At 40.5% G+C, this 23,549-nt stretch overlaps 2 protein-coding genes across 2 annotated transcripts in view; both read right to left on the bottom strand.

The window, feature by feature from the left end:
* Positions 1–7,920, bottom strand: part of plxnb1a (plexin b1a) — an 84,886-nt gene extending 76,966 nt beyond the window's left edge. Inside the window, exon 1 of the mRNA XM_080445518.1 lies at positions 7,837–7,920. The gene's annotated coding sequence lies outside the window, so the exon portion shown is untranslated. The remainder of the gene's footprint in view (positions 1–7,836) is intronic.
* A 1,292-nt stretch (positions 7,921–9,212) lies between these two features.
* On the bottom strand, positions 9,213–22,543 carry LOC308097630 (mitogen-activated protein kinase 14B). Its single transcript, XM_080445528.1, has 12 exons — positions 22,287–22,543; positions 20,675–20,804; positions 18,126–18,184; positions 17,374–17,485; positions 16,613–16,642; positions 16,433–16,480; positions 14,871–14,985; positions 14,205–14,276; positions 12,423–12,502; positions 11,843–11,921; positions 10,842–11,018; positions 9,213–10,458 (listed from the first exon to the last, which is right to left on the bottom strand). The coding sequence occupies exons 1-12, from the start codon at positions 22,433–22,435 to the stop codon at positions 10,397–10,399; spliced, it is 1,113 nt and encodes a 370-aa protein (XP_080301654.1). The 5' UTR covers positions 22,436–22,543; the 3' UTR covers positions 9,213–10,396.
* Positions 22,544–23,549: the final 1,006 nt, after the last annotated feature.

The following is a 23,549-nucleotide window of genomic DNA, read 5'->3' as shown; positions in this document are numbered from 1 at the left end:
CTCCAGGGAGCTTGGTAAAGGGACAGGGGCTGGGCCAGGGGCTTAGGCTAAGGGCTGGTGGCAAAGGCCCACATGTAAGCACCCTGGGGGCATATAGCATGGTGGGGGTCTGCAGCAGGGTCTGTTCCAGCACAATAAGAAACCACACCCTCAGTCAGATGCTTTTATCTTAAGCAAATGGGAGTCCATCCATCTGACCATTTAAAGGCCTTTTGCGTTTATGGTCTCATCTTAATTAGGGTTTATAAATTAATATTGTGGGATCTCGGAATCCACATGGGAGCGGCGTAGCTCCAATGAAGTTCTCGGACATTGTGTGGCCACTGGCCAGCCTGTGACATGAGCCATCCATGACGTCAGTCATCTATGACATATCTATGATTTATGACTCCAAATTTTGGTAAGATCGCAGCCCAATCAGAGCTCGCTTGAATTCCGTTATACTGTACATTTAACGTTAAATATTTCAAATATATAATATTATTTGAAAATAAATTCTTCTTTGGCCTACTTGCAGGGCGCACAAGAAATTTGCTCACACAGACCCTCTTCTAGACGGCTCGCCTCTGAGGAGCCATGCCATAGAAATGTGTTGGTAAATGTAGCCCCCTGCCACTGTTGGTACCAATAAAATACACCAATATCATCAGTACACATACTACATACTCCCAGTACACAACCGTCCCCCAGAAACCCATAATAGTCTGTGTGGAGTGGAGAGATAATTAAGTACAGTGGGCAACAGCTTACTGGTAATTAAAATATGTTTATTGTGCTGCCAAATTCTGGGAGCCAGCCACACAGCCTGAAGGGTGGTGGGGTGGGGTGGGTGTGGAAGGGACTTAACATCGAGCATAACTGACCCGGGGTCAAATTGGTTATTTGCAAGCATTTCAAGAGCTGCCTGGGCCTTGTAAAACAATCAAATGAGTTACATGACCAGCTTCAGGTTGCACCGGCGGACACAGACCACCACTCCATGCACAAATCCTCAGTGTTAATTTATCTGTTTATAGCTCAGAGAGTGTACAAATGGAACCAAACTGACCCTTAAGGGATCAAATGCAAATGGACCCTTTGTTGTACACTATCAGAGTTAAAGGTGGTGTACAGCAAATTATATTTCTGTGTATTAAAGTGATTTATTTCTATTTGTGTGTTAAATAGCTCTATATTCCCATAGCAATCATTGCTATAGAGTGTTTGTTCAGTTACAGGGGTCTCACAGTCTCTCCAGCTCTTTAGTAAACACTAAACAGAAAATGCATTTTCAGGTCGGGATACCAATTCCATCCAATCAGGAGAGAGAACTCATACAGGATATAGGGTAGACAAGTCAAATTGGAAGTGATAAAATCAATAAATGAGCAGACAAAATTGGAACACTGGAAAACTGAAGCCAACAAATGAGCAAATGTCAACTTCCGGTCTGTATGCTTCCAACACAGAATCATTTGTTTGTTATTGTGTATGTAAGAAATGACGATTGTTCCTTTACCACTCATTGCAAACAAACAGAAAAATACTGGTCTTTTTTTAATCAAGCTACTTGATACTTAGACTGAATGAGGCTACTGTGGTAAAAAATAAAAGCATTAACCACATTCAACCTGGCGTCTCTATTGTGGCATTTCATTTAAGGCAAAACTTTACAAAACTATCAAAAATAGCAGATCTACAAGCTCACATAATCGCTATTCATTCTATGACAAAGTATGAGCTCAAGTGGTTAAATTGGTTGGCAATTTTTGTTTGACAAAAAGGCTGGGTCCACCAATTTCCAAATTGAGATTTTGCTTTATTAGATGATGTGGAGCCATTATCCTTTAAAACTGACTATAATTATTGTGTCTGTTTCAGATTGTCCTTTACAGTGGTTAAGTCATATTGTATTCACCACAGTACTGTTGCTGCCTGGTCCCTTTAAACTTGATGGGAGCATTATCCCTTTTCCTAATTAACCACATGAACCCTAGCAGTCCTATTCTGGGCATGTCATAATAAGCAAACATTCTGCAAAAAATAGGTACACATTCAGCGCAAAGATATTTGGTGTAGAGGGAAAGAAGAGGACCTATACAGAGCCCTGGGGGACACCGGTCAACTATAGGGTTTATGTGGTAACCCCAAAATCCATATTAGCAGTACTGTTTAAAGTAAAGTTAAAGTGTTTAAAACTGCCTTTTTTTGTGAATAAACCTTTATTTTGACCAATCTGTACGGTAGAGAATGTTAATACAATACAACTAACACAACTGCAGTGGTTGGATTTGTTCACCCTGCTCTTCTATTGAGACAAGATCCTCTGCTTGACAAGTGGTACTACTGCCTTGAGGTCAACATTTTATTTCTCCCCTGAGCAAACAGATATGTGCTCTATTAGCTCAGTGGTTCACAAACGTTTTAGCTTGAGACCCAAAAGGGAAATTTGATGTCTCCCCGGGCCCCAAACTAGTGAAAACAGCCAATCAACAAGCTCACAATGTGCTGCTGCGATGCCACACATTGTGAGCTTGCAGATACTACTTTTTAAAAAGGTTTTTTATATTATTATGTTCAGTTTGACACTCTTTTTTATTTATGAAAACTATTTTTTCTTTATGTTTTGAAATATTTAAAATTCTAGGAAACAAAAAACAAAAACATATATATTTACTCGCAAACCCATAAAAAATGGGTCCACGACCCAAACATGGGTCCCGTCCCGACCCCGTGTTTGGGAAATACTGCTCAGTGGTACACTGCCCTCGTGCAGAGGAGCTGGGTTTGAATCTCGGGTACGACGTGAAAGCTACGGAATGCTGCTTTAAATCGGGGCCAAAGAATCCAATACAGGCAGCAATTTCACTTGGAGTAAAAAATACTCCAAGCCTCGTCTATGTGATTAACTGTTCAATATGTCCATCCAATTTGACGAACCACAGAGAATCAGTGCAACGTTTGTTTAAATATTGTTTCACTGCCCTCGTTTTGATAAAGGTCACATTGACCGTTGGGAATATGTTGCTACCACATCATGATCACTGACATCACACAATATCCTAAAACTGGACTAATTTTCTCAAAATCAGAACCGAAAACACACACACAGTAGTAGTGTGTGTGTGTGTGTGTGTGTGTGTGTGTGTGTGTGTGTGTGTGTGTGTGTGTGTGTGTGTGTGAGAGAGTGTGCATACACGCGCATGCATGTGTGTGTTCAAGCACACAGGAATGTACCATGACGGACTACCAGCTGTTGTTTCAGTGACTGACAGGGCAACACCCAAAATAATTCAGGCTGGCACTAGCGGATTCGCACACGCACACACACACACACACACGATGACAATGCAATACATCATTATGCCTGATCATTTTCACACAAGACTAAACTAACTTATACCATTACCATACTCATCCAGTAAGCCAAATAAGTGTCATCCAGAACAGATACTGATTTGTTTTTTTCCGGACACTTACTTATGCACTTGTTAACCCTATTTTATACTTAACTTTTTTTCAAAAAGGGTGAAAATAGCTGTTCGAGGGCATACTTATGTTCCCTCAGCCCTATGTTCCCTCAAAACTAACACTAACTCCAACCCCAGGTTGTAGATCAAGAATCAAAGATCAAATTCAACATTGCCAGCTATCTTTTGTGTCAGTGAGGCAACTGATCTATGTTTGCCTTTTTAATTGAAAACATTTTAAAAACATTAGAAAATATTTTTGCTTTTTATTATTTTATTTGTACCTTTAATGACATGCCCAAAATAGGAAAACAAGGTCAAGTGGTTGATGCCAGGTCAAAGTTGTAAACTTTTAAGACACTCTTTCATCCCCAATCCTTAGTGTCAATTTAACACAGTTAAATTTGAAACTCAGGTTTAATTGTGTTCTAGTCAAGCCTTCATGTGTGAACCAGAGAGACAAAAAGAATGTCTTCACATCTTAGTAAAAGCTCTGATTTCAAAAGAGTAGACACATGCTCCGCTCTGCAGCGCCTCTTCTGATGAAAACCTCACATACACCGAGTCCAAGATCTGATGCCTATAAATCACAATAAACTGTCAACACCGTGTTAGATGCCTAGCAGTCCAACTTATGAAAGCCATATAATTAGCTTGAAAGTGAAAGCATTGGTTGTAATATGGCACTTTACCGCAGCTGCTGCCACTGAAGTAGAATTCATCATGTATAGGCCAGGCCTAATGCTGCGTTCACACTAGCGGTGACAAAAGCTACAAAATGACCAAGCGTGACCAGCTACATTGCTGCCGAGTCGCTGTTAAAGTGTTGCTCAGGCCAAACTGCAAACAGTAGTCAGGGTTCAGTTATAGGGCAATAAAAAGGGTAGGGTATACTAGCACAATGGCAATAATTGAGTTTTTTCTTCCATTTTACAGAATGGAGCAGGAACTTTGGAGAGAGAACAGGGGAGTGGAAATGGTGAACCAAAAACATGACTGATTGACACTTCAACGCACCACTGACTGGAGCACTGAAATAAGTTGAAGCCAGCTCTTCTGTAGTGCATCACACCTGTCACGCAGCGAAATATTCTTCACCCTCAGGGTTTCACTAAAACTCATGATTTTGTTCTGTGTTCAGTCTGTGAACTCCTGATAGATAGACACATTCATGTGTCTCACCTGAATTTGACAGTCATTTTTTTAACTGGTGCTATATCTTTTTTTTATATATAGTACCTGCTATATAGCACCTCAACCACACCACCTCAACCAACCATTTGATAACGGTGCTTACCGAACCCATTAAGACCTGAGGCCGCTTCTAAAATAATTCTAAATCCTAACAGTTTTTCGGAAAAAAATATTTAAAAAAGATTCACAGTTTTTCAAAAATAGCAGATCTACAAGCTCATAGCGCGGCACTCGGTGCCGCGCTATGAGCTTGTATATCTGCTATTTTTGAATAGCCAAAGAAATCTAAAGTGACACAGATGCGTTCCAGGTCTAAATGGGTTAAGATAGATTCTACATACAGTACAGTAGCACCAAAAGAGGTCCCCCAATGAATATTACAAGCCAAAGAACCAACGTTAGAGCTATTTAGCACCATTTCTGTTTAGAGTAAACATGGGATAGCTGGCATACATGTATTCTGCTGTGCTAAGTAAAATGACAGCTAACATTACATAGGCTCCTGACTCAAAATGAAAGAGTGACTGGCCGGGTTCGTTGCGAAGGAACCCCACACAATGATTGACAAGTCTAATCTAAGCAGCCCCGTCTGTAAAAACATAAACAGTCTACACACTTCAGCCTGTGGTAACACCATACATATCTATGAGGACATTCATTTATCCCCACACTATGGCTCACTCAAGTGTGGGTAATGTGATATAGTGTCTGTAGAACAGGCAGTGAGACCAGCAGATGGCCAGCTATTCAAAAAATGTCCGGATTTTTGGACAAGGAGCATAACCAGAGAGGAACGGTACAGACAGAGGTTCAAGGGTTAGCAGTGTAAACAAAGTAGGAAATCTGTTTTTGTTTTGTTTTTTAAACTTTCCAACCTGGCATCCCTATTTTAGGCTTTATAGGGGGTTTTGTGCTGCACGACTTCTCTCAACTCTCAGATCTAGTAGCTGTTTCATAATGAAGGACAGCTGAGTTGTCCTTCATTATGAAAGTTGAGAAAAATCAAAGAACTCTTTCTAGCTTGTTTACTGTCTATGCAGACTAGTAGCATGAATGATACAAACCCTTCTTGTGTGTGTGTGTGTGAGAGAGAGAGAGAGAGAGAGAGAGAGAGAGAGAGAGAGAGAGAGAGAGAGAGAGAGAGAGAGAGAGAGAGAGAGAGAGAGAGAGAGAGAGAGAGAGAGAGAGAGAGAGAGAAGCAGTTTGTCTATCTGGAGAACACATTTCATATCATTGAGTAGTCAAAAATGACATTTTCTGTATAGGTTGAGTCATCAATTTTTGTGTTAATAAGCATGTGCATCCAGTTTCATCTGGCTTGACCATAATGTGTAGGCTATAGCCTTCTTCTGATTATTGTTTGGATCTATTATGTATGCACTTCTAGTGCAGGAGATCCAAATACTATTATTCAAATGTGAGAGAAAGAGAGGGGGGGCAGACAGACAGAGAGAGGGAGGGGGCAGACAGACAGACAGACAGACAGACAGAGAGAGATTGCAAGGGGGACACAGTAAGTTTATCAGGTAGAAACAGAACTGAGGGGGTCTTTAAAAGCAATGCCTCACCAGAACAGCTGAAAACACACGATCCTATCTAAACACACAGCCCCACCAAGGACACAGACACAGACACTGAAGTTGAAGTGTGTGTGAGTGTGAGTGTGAGTGTGTGTGTGTGTGTGTTGGGAGGGGTCTTATGCGCAGAGACAGATCATATTCTACTGTAACAATGTTAAAATCTAACACAAGTATGTAGACACTAGACAACTAAACGCAAATTTCTATCAGCTTTGCCTTAAAACGCGTATAGTTTTTTAGGGAGGAGAGGAAAGAATCATTATACTCTAATGTGAAGAAAGCCATTCCCCAGTCCATTCTCTCTCTCAATTCCCCTCTTGCCTGTACAGTATGGATCCACAATCAATTAATCAATAAATAAATAAAAATGGAATATACAAGTATTTATTTCTCCTGAATTATTCACTCACACAACTGTCTGTCCATGAAAGACACATGTGGGCTGATAACATCTGCATCAAATGAAATTGGAAACAAATCCATCAAGTTCAACAACCATGTCAACTAATATCTTTTGTGTCAATGAATGAGGCATCGGAGCAGCTGTGTTCATCCACTAGAATGCTTATGCTAGCAGGTGAACAAGGCATTTGACATTTGCCTCATGCATTCCTAGATCAGGTGACAAGTGTGTGTGTGTGTGTGTGTGTGTGTGTGTGTGTGTGTGTGTGTGTGTGTGTGTGTGTGTGTGTGTGTGTGTGTGTGTGTGTGTGTGTGTGTGTGTGTGTGTGTGTGTGTGTGTGTGTGTGTGTGTGTGTGCGCGCGCGCGTGTGGCTGTGACTTGGAGCACAGCACAGTGATTCACATTCATCACAATAGCCAGAAGCTACACTGCACCTACTCATCATTTTGACTAATAGCGCGCGTGTGTGTGTGGACTGAAGCCTAATGATTTTATTCAACCCCGTCCATAACAATAGAAAGAGTGATGATAATAACCAGCAACAGCGTGGATATTTAACTGTCTTACAAGTGAGCAGTGGTCGAAGAAGTAGCCTACTCAGATAGTTTACTTAAGTAAAAGTAGCAATACCACAATGTAGAAATACTTTGTTACAAGTAAAAGAAGGCCTGTGTTCAAAATGTTACTGGAGTAAAAGTACAACAGTATTGGCATCAAAATATACTTAAAGTACCAAAGTAATACATTTTTTGAATATAGCTGATATACAAGCTCACAAGATCTACTATGTTCAAATAGCCTAAGTATAAAAGTGGTTAATGTATGTTTTATTTATACCTGCAAGGTATAGTAGCTAAGTTTTTAAATAAGTGTAGTGGCGTAAAAAGTACAATATTTGCCTCTGAGATAGAAGTAAAAGTTTTGAAAATTTGAAATAATCCAATTAAGTAAAAAATACCTCAAAATTGTACTTAAGTACAATACTTGAGTAAATGTACTTAGTTACTTTACACCACACGTCCATAACAATAGAAAGCCGAGTGATGACAACCAACAACAAGCGTGGAGATTTAACTGTTTTCAAGTGATAATGAAATACCTTTAGAAGTGGGGGTTCTCTAGCGAAATCACAGCCTAAAAATGAATCAAAATAGTCTGAAAACACATCATTCACAGTGTGAAATGATGTCTCATCATCATCACATCTTACCTGATTGAATCACAAAACGGGAACTTTCTTCTCATCCGCGTCAACAAGCGAGGAGGCGCGTCCGTCTGTTGATCCAAACACTCCTGCTGTCCTTTGGCTTTTAGCGACCCTCTGTTTTCTTTCTCTATGTGCTCATAATAATAATAATAATAATCCCAAACATATATTTAGGCACACTCGCTGCCACGATACAATTCGAGGAAAAACTTTGGGTCCCAAAAAATATGCGGGCTGCTGCTGGCTCGGGAGTCGGGATAATATGGATAAAAGTGACTCTGGTTTGCTTGGTGGAAGCTCACAGGACACGCGAGGAGCCGCAACTCTCAACTGACCGCCGGAGGCTCTGATAGCGAGAGAGCATCACTACATTACACACACAGGAGGGAGGAACAGCTCACTGGTAACACCTTGAGGCTGCGAATGGTACTACAGCAACAGCGCAGCTTAGCTTTGCCAGAGTGAAGAGTTATGTTATGAAAATATGATATTCTCTCTCTCTCTCTCTCTCTCTCTCTCTCTCTCTCTCTCTCTCTCTCTCTGTGTCTGTCTGTCTGTCTGTCTGTCTGTCTGTAGACAGACATAATTAATATGTTTTAGATACAGACAGGATGAACATGTTTTAGATACAGCCTTAAAGGGGAAATCCACCCATTTTCAATATTTAACTATGTCATTAATATAGCATAAAGGAGTTGTGTGGAAATAAGAAAAAATTAAAAAAAAAATTAACATTGCAAAAAAATTTAACATTGCAAAAAAATTAACATTGCAAATTACACCATGATGAGTCATCACAGTGTAATTTGCAATGTTAATTTTTTTGCAATGTTAAATTTTTTTGCAATGTTAATTTTTTTAAAAAATTTTCTTATTTCCACACAACTCCTTTATGCTATATTAATGACATAGTTAAATATTGAAAATGGGTGGATTTCCCCTTTAAGCACAAATCAAAACACAGTGAGGAAGAGACAGACCCATGGAATCTGCAGTCCCCCACTCCCCCTTATTGTTTAACTCTATGGCAGTCCAGTCCCCGCATCTTCGCCTGTGCAGTTGTTTAATAAAATGCATGACCGCCTCCTGCTGGGAGATATTTAGTACTGATGTCCCAAGACTTCGAAATGGTCTGAAAATTTTAAAAAAAACTTTGTCTTTCTCTTATGTATTTTTTTTGCTCTTCCGAGAGAGCTTTTGATATAAGGAGGGAATAGTTTGTAAGGAGGCTAGTATTTTTTAGTGATAGTGTAATAATAACTATTAAAGAGGCCCAGAAAATCCTCCCTTAAAGGTGCCATGTCTGTCCCGCCCTTGATATGGTGAATTATGAATGAAGTCCCCATACAGTCCCTAAAACCACCAACGATGTGTTTTCTTATATTGTTTTATTTGAGTACAAGTAAAGTTAACAGTTGACAGACACTCTGCTTTGACACAAAGTCAGGTAAAAACAAAACAAAAAGTATATGGACAGAAGAAAAAAACATTTACAATAAATGAAATGGGTAAAAACAAATGAAATGTCCTCAGTAAAATGATGTAATGTAGGCTACATTCATATTCCTGTAATTGATAAGTTGATAAATTAGAGTAATAACACAAGTTCACAGCACACTATCGTTAGTTATGTAACCACCTGGATTCAAACCCGGGCCTTGCGTGTGTGAAACCAAACATCCACTCATTCAAAGGGGCAACCCCCTTCTGCGCTACAGGCAGGGCTACTCTGCTACACAGTCACTTAACACACCATTATATAAAAAAGCAATAGGTAAAATAGCATCCTCTCTGTACACATGTCTTCTATTCACAAATGTAGGACATTTTCTTTTCATGATTTCATTTAAGGCAGCATTGGTTTCCCAAAATGAATAGCTTCTACTTATGAAACGATTCCAACACTTTGATCATTCGTACAGCCGTCCAGCAACGTGTGAGTAATATTAGTAATACTAACATTTTGTACCAGTTTTGTGGTATGTTTTTGTAAAGAAATATATATATATATCTCAATATTCCGATTGTTGGCATAGACTATAGGAGTGTTTGTTCAGTATCAGGGGTCTCCAGCTCTTTAATAAACAGAAAATAAATGTTCAGGTTGGGAACCCCACAAAGATAGTTCGTCAATTGGATAGTGTTCCAATTCCCATGTGTCTGCTCATTTAGTTATTTATTTAATCTCTTCCTGTATCCTGTGAGTTCTCTCTCCTGATTGGATTACATTGGTATCTGACCTGAAAATGTATTTTCTGAATACTAAAGAGCCTGGAGAGACGGTGACAACCCTCTTATTAATCAAACACTATAGCACTGCTCATGATCAGAATATAGAGATAATACAACAATTATTATGACAAAAAAATCACATTCTGTTAATAGTTAATTCTGCATCATGTGATATGCAGTTCTATGTACTGTGTTGTCTAATTAAACCAGGCAGATTATTTGTCATTTCCACAGTTATTTGATGTACTGTAGTATTCATAAATTAAAAAGTAGATATTTTTGAGTTTTCCCGCTATTCAAACACAAGGGGGCACTGTTTGGTCACGGTGCCTCACATGGCTGTCTCACTGGGGTTGGCAGGGTCAAAGGTCATGATCTCCATGTGGATAAGACCTGGTTGGAGAGTTGAACAATAAAACGTTAAACACATTTCACTTTTAAGCCCTATATGTACTATGTGTCAAACAATTAGTGAAAAAAGCTGATTTACAATCTCAACAATACATGGCATCATGACATGTTGTGAGCTTGTAGATCTGCTATTTCACTAGTTTTGACATTTCAAAATAGGGACACCAGGCTTAATGTGGTTAAACATCCTACACAATTGAATGGATTTTAAACACAAGTACATCAATTTCAGTTCTTCGAATAACATGCATAAGATGAGCTGTGTGATGTTTACGTTTCCAATGAATGCAATGGACCTCTTGTGGAGTCTTCACTTCATTTGTACATATATGTGAAATACTGCACAGTGCAGCTTTAACTCTTACTTTTCCACTCCCCCACTGCCAGCTCCAGGTTCTCAAAGGAGTCATCGTAGGACTGGTCAGATGAGGGCTCACACTCTGGGTCATGGTACTCAGACAGGTAGGGATGGGACAGTCCCTGTTCAGCTGTCAGTCTGGTCTCTGGATCCAGCAGTAACATGCCCTCCAGCAGGTCCACAGCTACACCACACACACACACACACACACACACACACACACACACACACACACACACACACACACACACACACACACACACACACACACACACACACACACACACGCCACGACCAGACGATCAGAGCCATTGATGTCTAAATGAAACGCAGCTCATATTTCCTCGGTAGCATATTCTTTCCTGAATCACACAAGTTGTCTGACTGACTGAATATTGCAGCTGCTTACTCGTAGCTTCAATGCAGAAATATACATTAGATAGCACCGCTCCAATTCAAGCGTGTTTTCACGCAGCCTTCCTGTTGTACTGTAGCATATTCATTCATACTCAAGGGGCACATGTTATTCTCAGCATTGTATATAGGTGCTTTTAATGTTGTTTTATGTCATTTAATGAAACTTACTGCATTTAAAGGAATAGTTCACCCAAAAAATTACTTATTTTATATCAATTGCACACCCCATGAAGCCTTGAATTCATGGAGATTGTTTTGTTTTTGTCGCATTCCTGAGCCAATAATTTGATGACCGGGTGTATTTCCGGTAGGAGACTCAAAGAGTCTCCTTTGTGTCTCCTACTGGATACATTAGCATCTTTCCGCCGGTAATGAAATTATTGGCTTAGGAATGCGACAAAAACAAAAAAATCTCCATGAATTCAATGCTTCCTGGGGTGTGGAATTGATAGAAAATAAGTAATTTTTTGGGTGAACTACTCCTTTAATGTTTGTCTTTATGATGTTTTTTATTATTAATCTTTTTGTATTGTTGCTTTTTAATAAATACAATATGTAATTGTACAAATCTCGGCTTCAAGTTTGCTGTACCATTTTCCTCCATTTCGGGGAAAACGTCCTTGAAAATCTTCTTCTTCTGAACAGGGAGACCTTGAACAAATGACTGGGCCTGTGAAAGTACAATTTACAATTCAGATATCAACAGACGTTTCTATCCAGAGAGACTTACAATGTGCATGCATGCACAGTCAGCATAAATTACATGAACCCTAGTCAACCAACGACAGGGTCAGTGGTTGAAGAATTAGAATAATAAGAAAACAAGCATGTGTTAAAAAGTAACCACCTTTGAACCTAAAAAAGTTCAGACCCGCACCTGTCTAGCATCATCTGTCTATGGTATGTACATAACCACTTAAACTCTCCATACTTAGTAAAACAGACCTGAGTTGGCTCTGTACTTGGTCTGCTCTTGTTTCCTTCAACACCAAATCTCTGCCAGAAATATCAGATCTACAAGCTTGTTGTTCAGATATTTCTGGCAAATGTTACTCCAGAACAGGGGGTGCTAGGGTTCAAGTGATTAAATAGAACTAGCTGTATATAGACAACAAGCAGGACGTGCAAACGCAGAGATAATAAGGGCATGTTAGAGGTGATTTTGTCATACGTCTTTGCTTTGCATCTTCTGGACCAAGGAAGGATGAGGTGTTCCTGTAATGCGTAGGATCTTCTTCAGCTGATCGATACCTCAACAAGCTGGTTAAGGAAAGCAATATTATACATGATATAGCTCCAGAGGAGTGGTATTCTCTGGAGGAAAGCTGAACAGCCACTAGATGTCACTGTTTTAAATTCAATGTACTGTCATACTGTCATCTTGACCATTGGTTAATCAAAATGGGATTCGGGGACCCCCAAGTGTCCTTGAGGGGGTCCCCAGCTAAATGAGGAACAGTATAAACATTTAAGCCCTATTGTCTTTGTTCAGCTATTCGAAAATACAAAACTACAAGCTCACACCGTGTCACAATGTGATGCGTTGCAAGCTTGTAGAACGGCAATTTTCGCAAATATTGAGAGGTTTTGACAAATCTCTTATACAGGTATTTTAGATATTTGTGAAAAATGTTTGAAAATCATGACAAATTTCTCTTAAGGGGGTCCATGGCACAAAATCTGTTTGAGATGCGGAGCGATGCGAGAGTGCGGTGTAGCCAACACCAACTCCGGACTCCTGAATCGCTGCCCTCCACACCCTCCTATCTAGCATTAGGGTCTTAAGCGCTACAGTGTTGTTAGCTAAGCTGTTGCGCCGCAGTGCACCTACGTAGGTGGTGCGCTCCTTGCCTTTCCTGACTTTCCCCTGGGTTGGGGGGAGGCCATAGCTGAGTGGTTAGTGAGCCCGCCTAGGGAACCAGCTGGCCCTGGTTGCCCCAGGTTCGATTCCAGGCTATCCCAGCATATGTGCCGATGATATGAAATTTGTCCCTGAGCAAGACTCTTAACCCCAATTGCTCACAGGTTCTCATTGGAAACAAGACCGCAAGGACTTTCATGAACGACCTGTTAAAAGGAAAGGAAATTATTTGGCTCCCACAGTGTCAGTTTGCTTGCCACTAGTTCTGTGTGCCTGACGCAGTGCCCTGCCAGCCTCATCCTTCTCTCTCTGACTTTGTCTGTGACCCGTGGTAGGTCCCCGTAGAGGACCACATTTCTGATGTGGTCCGTCTGTTTGAGAACCTGTGTATTTTTTTCTGTCCTGATATGACTTGGAACATGGGGGAAATGCTGGAGCATCTGAGACAAAACAACGGTTTTGAGAGGTCAGTGAATAATCTTTACAGATAAGAAGAAGCTCAGCTGGCCCTGTGGTGGGGTCATTTAATTCATATAACTGTATGGTTGAGGCCATCATATTGTATGAGAATCTTCTGTCAACTCACTTCTTACCTTAACTTAACTCAAAATAATATTACGGAACCTTTTGAGACTCCACATCAAATAAATAGAATGGCATTTGGGCTAAAGGCAAGGAGTTACAAAGCAAAACATTCCATACTCAAGAGATCCAGTCTAACCAGTGATTTATAGCGTATTTATCCAACTTTAACAATATCTTTTAATAGATAATAATAGTAATTCAATATCACTCAAATAATAATGTTACAGTTCCCTGTGTTATAGCTACTGGTAGATTAAAGTCTAGCTTATCTTCCGGAGTACGCTGTTTGATGTCAAACCTCAGCTGGACTTGGCAGTGTCACTGAAAAACATCTTGCAGCAAAGTTCTGTCACAGACACTTTGTTACAGATGCATAAATGAAGCTTTTATACTGTATTGTACTACATGTACTGCATGGTTTCTGCATGCACCATGGTAACTACATGCACCATGGGTATACTGCATGTACTGTGTGTACTACAGTAGGTATTGAACAGGTAAGGATACTGTCATGTCCTGGGAACAGGACTTTTCGTGTGATCAGCTCAGCCAGGATGCAGGCAGCAGACCACACATCCACTACGAAAGAACAGGAACAAACACAGCAAAATGTTAACATAGAAACATCATCTTTTTGCCAGATTCAACTACAGCATGTTCTGCTGTTAACCATTTAAGCCTTATTTCATACTTTGTTGTATGCCGGTGTCAGTGCAGCGAAAATAGTCAATCGACAAGCGCACAACGCGTCACAACGCAACACATTGTAAGCGTATAGAGCTGAGCGTAAAGCAATTTTTTTTGAGAAATCTGTGAAATCTTCACACATTGTTTTTATTATTTGACACAATTATTTATCAGGTGCATACTATTTTCTTTTTTTTTTTTTGTGTAAAGAAATTAGCAAATTCGCACAAAATACTGTATATTTATAACAACATGCTGTAATGTTGCAGATCATCATCTGCTATTTTCGCTATTTTAGTTTATTTATGAAACTTTTCACAGATTTTAGAAAAATGAAAGAAACAAAAACACCTCCTTTACTGTTCTATGTATTGCACACTTTCGGTGACTCACTGTATTCAAAACAGGTTAGGACTTGTTTCCTGGTGAGGGAATGCTATACTATGATATGATATTACAGTATATGATGATATGATATGGCTCTACCTGTTTGGCTGTAATGCATCCAGTTGAATATGATCTCTGGGGCACGGTACCAGCGCGTCACAACATAACCTGTCATCTCGCTTTCGGTCTGCCGGGCAAGGCCAAAGTCCAGGATCTGAAAGACAAAACAGTCACAACAATGGTTTATGACCCTAAGCACCATTTCACACCAAGGTGTTGCAATCAATGTCATTCTGTCAGCTTACGTGGTCATTCTAAATATACACTGGTACCTGTTTATCGAGACAGACAGCTACGACTCTACATTTCAATGATGCTTAATTGAAACGCAGGGGCAGATCCTATCTGCAAGGTCCTATCTGTAGGGTGGCCTTATCTGAATGGGTAGAGAGACCGCCTGATAAACAGAAGGTCCCCGGCTCGCACCCAGGACCCCGGTCGATGTGTCAAAGTGTCCCTGAGCAAGACACTTAACAGCTAACTGCTCCCTGGGCACTATATTAATGCCACTTGCCCACTGCTACTAATAACCCATCACAATAGTTGTGATGGGTTAAATGCAGAGGAGACATTTTGCATAATATGTGCAAAATGTACTGTGACACAGGGGCGCAGCCATGGGTGGGCCTGGGTGGGCCGTGGCCCACCCACATAGAGAGCTGGTACACCCAATCGATTTTGCTAAAAAAGAAATTGGGGGATAAAAAAAATAAAAAAAGATTATAATTAATTTTTGGATAAAAAATCAGTAAAATCAGGCACAAATAAGAATTAAATAACATAACCCTAACCCAACCCTAACCCTAACCCTAAAACCGAAATAAAGTAACAAAAAAACGCCCAAAAACGCCCAATATCTGCGCGCACAGGTCGGGGACACAGGCGCATGTGCATGCGTGCCCACCCGCTCCTGCTCAGGCCCAGCCTATACTAGCGTTCTGGCTGCGCCACTGCTGTGACAAAACATACCCTAAAGGAGTGTGCCATCTGACTTGATCAAATGACTGGCTGGTTTTTAAAGTCCCTATTGTATGCTCTGAGCACAGAAAGTCAGCCTTTTCCTTCGATGCTCATAATGTGCGAAACGACCTCCAGCTTATTTTGAAAATTAATCTTCCTTCATTTGCCCAGTTTAAAGCCATGATCTAATGTGTATCAGCATGTAACTACTTTGCTGATTTCATTTGTTTGGTTTTATATATTTGTGTTGTGTTTTATCTTGTGTTTTATGTGAATGTTACTTTTGCTCTGTTATTATCTATTGTGATGCATATTTGATTGTTTTTACACAATGTTGCTGGAAATGAGGATAACTTCAGTGATTTTCCAGTAAATGCTTGGATTGAATTTAACAATGTATAAATCAGCCTTAAGACTAGAGAATGATAGGATTGTTTTGTTGTATACAGTAAGTAATACAATTAAATTAGCACAGGGTGAGGAGGAACATGATGGGAAGGTGATTCAGCAGTGCCAGTGAGACGGGAAACGATTATTGTCACGTTGAAAGTTTAAAAGGTCCTAAGTGTCATCATGACACTTAGGACTCGGGGTAATCAGACGGATAGATCTGTAACTTATCAACCACCTTTTGAACTTACCTTTAATTCACAGTTTTCATTTACTGCAAGGTTGCCGGGTTTCAGATCCTGTAGGACATAGACACATTTACAAAATATTAGACCACAAAGACGTTCTGAAAAGTCTCTCAACATGAAACAAAACAAGACAATCTTGATAGATTAATGTTTGACTGAGTAATTAACCTATACGTTACTAACCCGGTGGACGATTCCAGCAGAATGAATAAACTGTAAAAATACAAAAACAATCGTAATCAACACAAGTCATGATGGAGTAGTACATACTGTACATACTGTACAATGTTGCATGGACAGTTTTATATCTCAAGACAGATTCAGCTCAGCAGCTTCCCCCCCCCCCCCCCCCCCCAGGAGATAGGCTCCTGACTCCTACTTTATTTACTTAGTTTCGCATCTGGGTCGCAAACCGAAAACAGACAATCTACAAGCCCACAACGTGTTGCGCTGCAATGTTTTGTGAGCTTGTAGATCAGCTATTTTCGGTGTGTGACAGGATTCACTTTACATATACCTGCCTGGCTAGTGTATGTTTTTTTTAGCAGGTATGCCAAATACAGGTAGAACTTTGTCCGATTCGTGAGGCCCTATGCTGATATGGACGTCCAAATGGTCTATGCGTTATAGATTTGATATTACGATTTAGTTTGTTTCATATTTTTCATGGGGCCCCACATATGGCTCATGCTACATGATTAGGGTTAGTGTTGTACAGTATTCTATTAATTTAACCTCCTTTGAGTCTAGTTGAGTTCAAAGATCTTTAGTTCTTTACCAGATAGACATGGGCAAGGCAATAGCATCATATTAGCATAAGAACAAACGATAAACCAATATCTCAAAGTTTTTGAGATAGAGAGAGATACATGCTGAATCAGTAGCTCCCTATCACAACAACTTCATATGAATGAATATAACAACAAACAAACAAACCAACCAACCTTGAGTCCTCTCAGAAGCTGGTAGAACAGGTACGCGATGATACGATCAGTTAATCTACGCCTCTTCATGATGTGGCTGAGGTCCTGAGCTACAAGCGGCATTACCATGTAACTAGAGACAAACAGAGAGAGAGAGAGAGAGAGAGAGAGAGAGAGAGAGAGAGAGAGAGAGAGAGAGAGAGAGAGAGAGAGAGAGAGAGAGAGATATGAGCAAAGACTAGATGTAAACACATTTGACACAGCAGAGATTACTAGAACATACATCTACAATAAGCTATAATCTACAGAGTACTAGTCGACTTACTGTACAGTGATTATGGATCTCTGCTGAAAAACAACACTGTGCACACAAATCAAAACAAACATGAATGAGCTTGCTCTACTGTACACACACCTATGTGCTGTCTAATGACTTTTCTCATGCACGCACCCACAGGCACATGCATACTGTACACACACACATTTGAAATATTTATTTGAAATATTTAATATTTATTACACACACACACACACACACACACACACACACACACACACACACACACACACACACACACACACACACACACACACACACACACACACACACACACTCATACTGTACACATACACACACACACCGAGACATGCACTCACCTACAAGCTGGCACACACACACACTCTCGCTTACACACTCGCTCACAAGACACACGTAAAGTCTCAACAAGCTGCGACAACTGGCCGAGGAATGCGGCTTCTAACCCCCAACTCACAAGGTCTGGAATTTCTCCGGTGTGGAATCAGGTGTGAAGACGTCAAGGAGGCAGATCACCTTCAGGAAAGAAACAGCAATAGCAGAGTTGTGTTGTCATTGACATCATATTCTTATAAAACAAGATGACTTGTGGCAAAACCTCAAGCACTACAGACTTGTATATTGTCAATGTCGGGGCGAAACCTTGTATGTCCAAAATCATTACTTTTCATTCAATGGAAAAAAGAACCTGTGGATCCAATGTATTTATACTATTTAGTCACAAACTCTTGTTAATACATTTCATTGGTTCAATATTTATAGACTTAATCACTCAACTCAACCTGGCTTCCCTATTTTGAGCATGTCTTAACAGGTAAACATTTTCAACATTTTCCAAAAAAAATCATAATAGTGGAAATAGCAGATCTACAAGCTCACAACGCGTCGTGGCACGTTGGGTAGACCTGATTATTTGTTTTCAGGCTCAGCAACATTGCACACCACCTGAAGGTTAAAGGGTCAGCGACAGTGCCCACCAGCTGAAGGTTAAAGCGTACACCTCTTTCAACTACATTTCTTAAAATGTGCTCTCAGACTGAAGAATTATTACCCCTGCTTTAGACTTGTTCCAATGAAACACAGTTAGTTCTCTCTGTTGTCAGTCTTTGGTTTTCAGTGAAAACAACGAAGCATGCGGGTTCCCATAACACACAGCATGAGCTTTGACAGCGGAGTGTAAATCAACGTCACTGAAAGGTTGTGGATTATTGGACCTCAAACTATTCCTCTGCATTAAAGGATGACGACGCAGCGGCAGCCTCTAACACACTGACAGCATGTCAAAAACGCTGAGTGACATGATTTGGTAGGATGAGTGGACAGTTAACATCCTTCTGTGTTATGGGATCTAAACAGCCACTGCGTCCCTCCTGGTTATGAGATCGATGTCGCTTAGAAACCCTCAGCCGTCCCTTCAGGTTATGGGAAAGATGTCACTTGTAAACAAAGCTCTTTGCAAGTAGCTGTTACTGACTGGCCTTTAAAATACTTCATACTACTCGATGAAGACACATGTTCGACAAGCGTCATAGATGCACAGTACTTTACCCTGGTATATGTGATGTGTCCCATGACCCCTTTCTAGGTCCCAGCCCTCAGAATCAGAGTTAATGTAATGATAATAATGTGGACCGTATTAATCCCACAGGGAATTGAACTTGGGACCTTCTGTTTCCCAGGCAGCCTCTCTACCCATTCAGCTATTGCCTCCCCAGAGTTTTCTCCCCTTGAGGCGCCCCTGCCTGGTGATGTGCAATGAATCCACAGAGCCTGGCATTGCTACAATACTTTGTTGCGGTGCAGCAAGACTTATTCCAATGTGGCGAGGACAGTCTGCTGTAGCAGGGGGTTGTGAATGTGTACAGACCTACTTTGAAGCATTATGTGGTGATCTGATATAATTATGTACAGAAACTGGTTGATATCATATTGTTTCTGCATCTGCTGTTCATAATAAATGATGTGTAATTATTTTAAGTGACGAAGGATGACAAGCAATTTATTTGTTTTTTACTGAATATTGTACATACTACCATTACAGATACCGTTTTCAGCCACTGGAGTAGTGTGGTGGTATTTACCTGCAGAAACACATTGCCTACTTGCGGTATTTTCACTGTTTGTTCTGGTAGACAGGATGTTTTTGTGCAACCAAAATGTCAAAACAGCTAAATACACCTGTTGAAAGTTGTGTTTCAACAGGTAAACGCCACCACACTACTCCAGTGACTGATAACTGCTGGTATAGAGGGAAATGATGAGTAAAAAACATATTTATTGTTTTGTAATGTAACTACTGTATGGCAAAGTTACTATGTCTTTAAATATTGCTTATACGGGCCCCAACTAACTGAATACGGCTTTGATTTCTTTGTATTACGTGTAAGGCAATGTGTAAGGGCCATTGGATAGCAGCTCCCAGCAAACAAATGACGTATCGAAGCTGTCGGGCAGAAACCTCGCATTTCCATATTTCAACTTTCAACAACTTAATGCCTTTCTTCATCATACAAGTGTGTCGCACAACGGTAGTGAAAACAAATAGCAGATCTACAAGCTCACAACGGGCAGATCGGCTATTTTCACTATTTTCAAATGTTAAAATAGGAACGGTTATGGACATACAAGGTTTTCCACCCGACAACAACGATATGACACAGATTATGAGCTCAGTGCAGAGCTGACCTCATATCCTGTGTTCCATCACATTGCCCAGGGACAGTGGTGTAAAGTAAGCAAGTACATTTACGTACTGTACTTAAGTACAATTTTGATACATTAAGTAGATTTTTATACATTTTGAACTTGTGAAATGGGACATTCTGCACAATGAGTACTTTTACTTTTGGTACTTTAAATATATTTTGATGCCAAAACTTTTGTTCTTTTAGTCAAGTACATTTTGATTACAGGACTTTTACTTGTATACAGAGTATTTCTACACTACAGTATTGATACTTTTACTTTAAATGTGAGTATTTCTTCCATCACTGCCCAGGGACTTACATTGTCATGCTGTATGTGTCGCAGCAGTCTGAGTTCCCTGTAGGCTCGCTTGGCGTGGATGAGAGACTGGAAGGGCCGGGATAACTTCTTAATGGCCACCTTCTCCTTGGACTGCTGGTCGACGGCAGAGCTTATAGAGGCCAAATGAAAACAATCTGCATGTTATTCATTCATCTTTTGATACCCTGCTGCTCCATACACACTTTGACCTGCAGAATTATGGCCGGTAGCACAGTTAAGGCATTGTGTAGACACTGCAGGGTGCAGTGTGTGTGTGTGTGTGTGTGTGTGTGTGTGTGTGTGTGTGTGTGTGTGTGTGTGTGTGTGTGTGTGTGTGTGTGTGTGTGTGTGTGTGTGTGTGTGTGTGTGCGTCTGCAATTTGCAACTGGACCTAGACAAGTCTTCTAGCTTGCCAAAAGAAGTACCCCCCCCCCCCCCCACACACACACACACACACACACACACACACACACACACAAACACACACACACACACACACACACACACACACACACACACACACACACACACACACACACACACACACACACACACACACACACACACACACACACACACACACACACAGTTCAATCAATCAATCAATCAATCAATCAATCAATTCAACCCTGACTTAGAGAGTGTATTCATTTTTGGGTTGGGTCCCTCCAGGTTGGGGGGAGAGGGGAGGGAGAGAGAGAGAGAGAGAGAGAGAGAGAGAGAGAGAGAGAGAGAGAGAGAGAGAGAGAGAGAGAGAGAGAGAGAGAGAGAGAGATTCTTGCCTTATCTGCAGACCTGCATCGACTTGCTAGTTTGGCCTCAGGCACAATAGAGCTTGTGTTATCAGCAGAGCTTTAAGCCTACTCCTCGGGTTGCATGTAATAGCTTTACAGGACAGGTAGCTACAGTATGCACACTTCAACTACGCAAATAAATCATTATTTGGGGGGTTACAACCATACATTTGATTTGATGCATTTGATTGTCAATGCAGGTGCATCGAAATGATAGGAGACTAATTGGCAAATATTAAGACACTTTGCAGCACAGTTCTTTGGTGTTAAATCTATCCATTTGTAACTCCGAGCAGTGGTGTAAAGTAACTAAGTATGTACTCAAGTACTGTACTTAAGTAGCCTACAATTTTGAGTTTTTTTTTTTTTTACTTTCAGTATTTCCAATTTCCAATGCTTTTACCTCAGAGGCAAATATTGTACTTTTACTCCACTACAATTATTTGAAAACTTTACTAGTTACTTTGTAGATTTTGATATTTATTACAAAACATACATTACCTTCTTCAGCCCTATACATTTCGGCCATTTCAAAAATAGCAGAGCTACAAGATCACAATGCGTTGTGCATTGTGATCTTGTAGATATGCTATTTTCAAAAGATTTTGACATTCTGCATAATGAGCACTTTCTACTTTTGGTACTTTAGTACATTCTTATATCAATACTTTTGTACTTTTACTCAAGTACATTTGAATTCCGGACTTCTACTTGTAACAGAGTATTTTCTATACATTGTAATATTGATACTTTTACATGAGTATAACATTTGAGTACTTCTTCCACCACTGCTGGCTGTGGGTATAGCCTAAACTCACCACACCGTCCCGTAAGCGCCCGATCCGATCGCCTTCAGTGCCGTGTACCGATCCGGGACGTCCCACGTCGTACTCTGGATCTCCAGCCTGTGGTAACCGGGTGGTGTGGTGGGTGTGGGTGATGAGTCCTTCACGGAGGGGGACGCCATTGATTGCCCTCAAATCAAATGTTTCTAGAAAAATAAAAAAGAATCTGGTCTACATAAACCTTAGTTCTCAGCCCATGAAGTGTGTCAACTGTGTGTCAACCTGCAGGTGAGATGGTTAAAGGTAGACTGGAAGGAAGGGCGACGCCCCCTTTGACAAGCCAGCCCTCAACCCAGTTACACACATAGCCATGGATCAGTGCACACGACGGTCGTCTGTCACGACCGTCATGGCGAAACCTCAACCTGGTGTTTGCACTTTTTCCCTTTTTGACCCGTACATCTACATACACGTTCAAATTTCAAATATAGAGTTTTTACCCTATGGTCACGGATATTAATATTATGTACGAATCCTCACAAGTACCAGTATCTTCCGTATTGTTCAACAAAAAGCATTTTAATCTGATCGGTGGCCATTTTGTCCATATTTTTGCCACATAATTTCAACCACGTGACCCTATCGGCTGGGAGGTGTATTGCACTCAAATACAGCAGTAAGAAAATAGCCACCAATTGAACAATACAGAGAATACGGGTACTGTTGAGGACTCGTACAGAATTGTAACATCAGTGGCCATGGGATAAGTACTTTATATTTTAAATTTGAACGTTTATGTAGATGTACGGGCCAAAAAGAGATAAAGTGCAAATACCAGGTTGAAGTTTCGTCATGACTGTTATATATGACAGACAGTCATGTTTCAGGGCTAACACATACCAGGCTGTTGCACACATGCGCACACGCGCGTGCGTGATTTGTGATGTTAAGATAATGTTGATTCTTCAGTGTCTGTCTTACAGTGAGCTATTGATGTTGAATGATCATGATCAGGTGATTATGTAGTGTAGACCAACTGGCTGTGATGACGACATGTTTTCAATTGTTTGCTGCAGTGATTGGTCATAATTTGGCTCAGTCAGACTGTTTGTCTTTAAGATGACCATTCCTCTGACTCCTGTTTAACCGGTTTATACCTAATCTTTGAGATGGTGTCCAGTGTCCAGTGTCCTACATCAGTGGTTCTCAAACATGTTCATGTTTTTGTCTGCTATACAATCCACTAAAGAACCACCTTTTAAATAGGCACAAAAAAAACACTTGTAAAAAACCACC

The sequence above is a fragment of the Gymnoscopelus braueri genome (genome assembly GCF_963280865.1).
Source record: "Gymnoscopelus braueri genome assembly, chromosome: 12".
Taxonomy (NCBI): domain Eukaryota; kingdom Metazoa; phylum Chordata; class Actinopteri; order Myctophiformes; family Myctophidae; genus Gymnoscopelus; species Gymnoscopelus braueri.
This window is presented reverse-complemented; position numbering and strand designations above follow the sequence as displayed.